The 5,320-nt window shown below is 33.5% G+C and overlaps 2 protein-coding genes across 3 annotated transcripts; both read right to left on the reverse strand.

Moving 5' to 3' along the window:
- Positions 1–1,247: 1,247 nt before the first annotated feature.
- On the reverse strand, positions 1,248–4,622 carry LOC111399207. 2 transcript variants are annotated; one of them, XM_023026474.1, is made up of 2 exons: positions 4,440–4,622; positions 1,248–2,225 (listed from the first exon to the last, which is right to left on the reverse strand). In XM_023026474.1, the coding sequence occupies exons 1-2, from the start codon at positions 4,548–4,550 to the stop codon at positions 1,404–1,406; spliced, it is 933 nt and encodes a 310-aa protein (XP_022882242.1). In that variant the 5' UTR covers positions 4,551–4,622; the 3' UTR covers positions 1,248–1,403. The 2 variants fall into 2 exon arrangements, with proteins under 2 accessions (XP_022882242.1, XP_022882243.1); XM_023026475.1 differs by having other exon boundaries at positions 1,248–2,228; positions 4,443–4,484.
- On the reverse strand, positions 4,595–5,000 carry LOC111398165 (ankyrin repeat-containing protein BDA1-like). Its single transcript, XM_023025100.1, has one exon. The coding sequence runs from the start codon at positions 4,998–5,000 to the stop codon at positions 4,611–4,613; it is 390 nt and encodes a 129-aa protein (XP_022880868.1). The 3' UTR covers positions 4,595–4,610.
- Between the last annotated feature and the right edge of the window lie 320 nt (positions 5,001–5,320).

The following is a 5,320-nucleotide window of genomic DNA, read 5'->3' on the forward strand; positions in this document are numbered from 1 at the left end:
ATTTTTTCTTTTCCTTTTTTTATTTTTGGTTGTTTTGCTGTTCTCCTTTATTTTATTTTATTTTTTTGTTTATTTAAAAAGGAGATCAAATTTGTCAATAACTGGCACATTTCATTAATGAAAAGAAAAGCGGTAACAGCATTCTACCTTTTCGACAACAGAGCACTAGTGGCACGCACGCTATATCTGCGAGGATTCCGAGTGTTCTAATTCATCCTACTTTCTCGTTGGGATTGGGCAGAATAGGAGGTGCTTCATCCGTCATGGCAATTTTCCCTTCTTCAATCAATCAAATATATATGGAAATAAATTGTGTCAAATATGATTTGAACCTATACCAAAGGTATAGAAGACCTCTATCCTAATCCATTAGGGCGAACTTCGCTACTTAATTAATTAAAAAGTATGGTATGGATTCTGCTAATAAGATTTGTTAGAGGTAATTCAAAATCTTTCATTTGCTGTCTTTGGGGTTGTTGAATGTGTTAATTAAATTGAACTTAGAGATTTGTTCTTTCACATCAGGGATCATAGGTCTACTTTTCTCTTTTCTTTATTGTTTTATTTGTAATTTTAAGTATGGTTAATATACAATTGAATTACTTCTAGATTTTCTTATGCCACTCTTCCAGCTAATGAAATGCTGCTGACTGCCGTAGTGCCTCACGAACCAAAAATCTTGGCTCCAACATCGAATATAACAAACTTGGTTTATCCATGAATTTCAACCTCATGGCCCATAAGTGCAACCCCTTCAATTTGGCCTCCGTTTGCCAAATTCATAAATCATTTGTAAATTGTTCGAATTTTATTTTTTAATGACACATTGCAATGAATCAATGAGTACTAACCAATTGTCCGTTACTCATTTTTATAAATTCTTCCCAAATGGAGGTATAAACAGATGCTAAGTGATAACAGCTCAAACAAAAGTTAAAAAACTTCCTCAAACACCAGGTGAAAATTAAAACAGTAAGATATTGTGTACTGAGATGAAACGGGTTTCTCAATGATTGCATTGACCAAAAAATGTATACTTTATAAAGGAAACTAGTCTAAAACAGAAAAGTGAAAAATAGAAATCATTAGTATTTTAGTATCACCATTGTTTTAGTTGTACTTTTTATTTTTTTTTAAAAAGGCCAGTCGGTCAGGCTCGTATATACGTCCCTGAAGTGAAGAAAGTCGCATATCATAAGCTAATAAGAGACAATTTTATTTTTTTCTTCATCAACCACTACAGATCCTTACAGAAAAAGCATAATTCATATTAAGATGACGTTACATGCATGCTACCGTCTTTAATCTTAAACTGAAAATAATTTTACTTGGCCTTCCAATCAAGTAATGTGCTTTTTGCAATATTGATTGTGAGGCATGACAGAACATTTGATGCAGTACCTTCATTGTGATGCTTTCCTTTTAGCCATCCGATTCAGTATGAGTCCTTGATTCGTAAATGTGCTACCATAAATGAGATATTTCGTCTCATCAAGGTTGTATTCGTAGCCGATATCACCTTTTATGTACCTTTTAATTACTATGATCTTCCAGGGAAGTATTATCAGGATAGGCAGTACGAATAATGCCGCAACTGCAGCTACAACTGCACCTGGGATAAATTGACTACTTATACCTGGGTATATTCCCCATGCCAGTAATGCAAAGCTTATGGAAAATAGAACATGAGATGGCCAGAGAAACAGGTGGAGTGGAGCAAGTGTAAGTATTGCACAGGTTCCCATTGCAAGACCAAAGGCGATCGCGTTGAAAATTATACTTGTTTGTGCTATCGACTGGAGTATGTTGAAGATGAAGTAAGTTGAAGTAAGATCATTATAATCAGATTTGATGTTGGGAAGATCAGGAGTGGTATCAGAAGTGGTATCACTGCCAGAAATCCAGTAAGGGGGAGAGAGAGTGGCTTGAAACGCAGCAGTTGCAATAAGCACAGCTACTACTAGGATAGCGTTTTGCATATTTCCTGACAAGCCGTAGTCCAGGTAAGCACCAAATTGGAATAAAACTTCTTTCGTCGTCACAGTTGACTTCAAATAATTCTCACAACTGGTGGCATCATCGACAAGTGATGAACCTTCTTTAGCTCCTGCGCTTATTAAAATTTTCCTTGCTTCTACAATTTCAGGATTTAGGATATCCAATGCCGTCTTACCTTCTAAGTTCTTCTTATTCACATGCACAATCTTGATTAATGACTTCATAACCTGAAACCATAAACAAGAAGTTCTATAAAATTATATCTGAACGAACAAATGTATATTAACTAAACAATATTTGGTTTAAAGAAAAATGATAACCATTTTATTTTATTTATTTTTATTAATTTCCGGTATTTTTAACTAAGCGAATTTATCGATAAGCTTTCTGCATGATATATCAATTTGAAAGAGTATCAACTATTGAGTAAATGGAGTTTTCACCATGATCACAATCCTCATCAAGTTTTAGTTTGACCTCGAGACAATTTTGATGTTTCCAGTTAAACTTGTAGGTGGGCTTAACGTTATTTGAATTAGTCTGCGTGTACAGAATAAATTTCTACAAAAAAATTTAAGAATAATAACATGGGTGGGCCTCATGTGGGTAAAATATTGGCAAAAAAAAAAAGGTAAAGTAAAATTATAGATTTTGGAAAAATGGAATTTTTAGGCTCGGTTGCCTATTAATAAGCGAAATTTTCAATAAATCAGTTATACAAACTCGATCTCCTGTTCTGCTTTTTCATAATCTTTTAATTATAGTTTATTATGTTTTATTTTACTTAGTCGGCTAGAGTTTCAAGCCATCCTTTGATTGTTATTCTTTTATTCCCTCAGTCGTTTGCTGAATATTTGAGTAAGATCCCTTTATACTGTAAAATTAATGATTAATATCCTAACAACATACATAATAAATATTTATCTAAGACAGTATATTCCACATAGCTATTTGAACAGAAATATTAATAAAAAAATTCTGGAAATTGGAAAATAAAAACATACTTTATACATTAGTAAAAGTTCAATTATGTGTAATACCAAAGGACCTTGGAAGTATTGTTGAACCAAGGAATGCACCTCACAAGATTTACTCATAAGCGAGGTGAAAAGCATCACACGAAGGGAACGATATGCAAAAGGTTCACCTAAGACTCACAAATATTTTCCATAAGCAAGTTGGCTACAGATTGTCAATAAGAAACACATGGGTAAATGAATGAAGCGTGACTCCTAATCGATTAAGGAACAAAATAACCAATAAGGAGTCACCATCTATCAAAACTTGAAAATGACCAAACTATCCCCAATGTTTGAAGGGAAATCTATAAATGCTCTCACGTTCGAAGAAAGAGGCATGCAAGTCAAATATCTTACTCTCAAATAGCTATTTAATTTGTTGTTCTAGTTGAAACATCAAAACTAGTAAATTTAGGAAGCGAAAATCATAGCTAGGTGAGAAGATTTATTAATTGTATTTACATTGATATTCGATTGTAATTGTTTTATCAATAAACTCATTCAATTTAATTTGTACTGTCAACAAGTACAAAATTTATTCATAAGGGTCAAAATTAATAGTTTAAAGATGGGTAATTGGATAAACTTCTCAAATTTGCAGTCAGTATTCTATCAAAATTAGAATTATACCAAGGTTCCCAAATATCTAAATAATTTGGACCATTTGACAATGAAAATTTGGGGCTCTAAAAGTGATCTCACACTAAGATTAAATGTTGTAACCATCCATTTGTACTTTAAACCTTGAAATCGAGTGAAGATCTAGTATATGAGACTCCATCAAAGTAGATCTCAACTCGGATGCGGGACTTTTAATTTTTATATGGTACATATTTTTTAAAGCTCATTTTTCTCCAAATTAATTTTCTATCAAACATTCTCATAATAAAATAATTTTGCACGTCAATTCATAATTTTTTCTTACTTTTTAATCACAATTTTTTCAAAAATATTATTTTTCATAAAATATATTCTCAAAAAATCCTACGTCAAATGGGCCTAAGAATGAAACTAGATTAAAATTTTTTTTTCTTTGCTTTGGTGCTTTCTTGGGATTTCTAGGTTCAATAATGTCAATGGTTTGGATAAACCTCACATGTGCCCTGTCATCGCTTCCTAGCAGTTGGATGGGTTCAGCTTCAAGTTTAACAAAGGAATAAGCAAAGTGCTACATTTACATAATTGTCTATGTAATGGTGTCCATAATTATTCTGGCACTAGATCCAACCTTTAATTCAAATCTCACACTTGCACATCAACAACCGGATGATTGCCACATCACATTATAGACACCATTATGTGCAATAATTATGTACAAGTAGAATTTTTCAAAAAATAGTTTATTGATGAAAGTTAATTGAAGGAGATTTAAGGGAATTCATTCTCAGTTAAATAAATGGAGATTTAGTCAAACGAACATACCATCGGTTGGTTTGTTAATGCTGCAAGATGCATCACGTTATTGCCTTCCTCGTCCCTCCAGTGGAACACCGTTGTTCTATAGGTCCTCCTAGCCCAACCAAACAAAACCATAAAAGCTCTAAAATTGTTGTTTCTTACAGCAATATGCACGACAGTCTCATCTCGAATGGTCTAGTCAAATATTGAGAGTGGACATATGAGAAGAAAATAAATCAAAAGATCAATTTCCTCTTTTTCCTCTGCGGAATGCAAAAGAGTGATCCCTTCCCTTCGTGGGACACGAACAAGATCCGGATCATGCTTGACAAGTCGTTTCACAGTGTCGATGTGTCCCTTATTCAAAGCCAGGTGCAGTGGACTAAGACCATCAAGGTTCAATTTCTTCCCCAGCGAAGGCTTTAGCCTCCAGATTTCAAGAGCAAGGTCTGTACGACCTTCTGAAGCAGCAGTATGAAGAGGTGGCTCCACAAATGCCATCTCATTGGGGCCTTCCAAGTAGTATGGATTATCGCGTATTTTTGTGTACAAGTCAACTATATCTCGATCTTCAACAGTGTTCATTATACAAACTCGAGATAGTTTAAAATTGAAAAGTTATTTTAATTGGATCTAATTTGAGTTTCTTTATATAATTGATATCAAGAACTTACAAGAACAGTATCGTTGTCATGTACAGTCTCGTACATGACCCGTCAAATTTATATTTTCCTCACTTTCATTGAATTGTAATCTATTTTTCTCATCTAATAGTCAAACCACTATAACATAAACAAGTGGCATTTACATTCATGACTTGACTGTGACCTGATTGAATAATCTTTCTAGTCAAGTATTTCGAATTAACATTATATAGCCAACACGGATTAAAAATGTGTTGACCC

This window comes from Olea europaea, chromosome 8 (genome assembly GCF_002742605.1).
Source record: "Olea europaea var. sylvestris chromosome 8, O_europaea_v1, whole genome shotgun sequence".
Classification (NCBI taxonomy): Eukaryota; Viridiplantae; Streptophyta; class Magnoliopsida; order Lamiales; family Oleaceae; genus Olea; species Olea europaea.

What these genes read in the sequence shown, in the direction of transcription:
- LOC111399207 (XM_023026474.1), bottom strand. Translation starts at nt 4,550, where the DNA reads ATGGTTTTGTTTGGTTGGGCTAGGAGGACCTATAGAACAACGGTGTTC. An exon ending in CATTAACAAACCAACCGATG is followed by an intron (nt 2,226 to 4,439) that starts GTATGTTCGTTT and finishes TTATGGTTTCAG; the next exon opens with GTTATGAAGTCATTAATCAA.
- LOC111398165 (XM_023025100.1), bottom strand. Translation starts at nt 5,000, where the DNA reads ATGAACACTGTTGAAGATCGAGATATAGTTGACTTGTACACAAAAATA.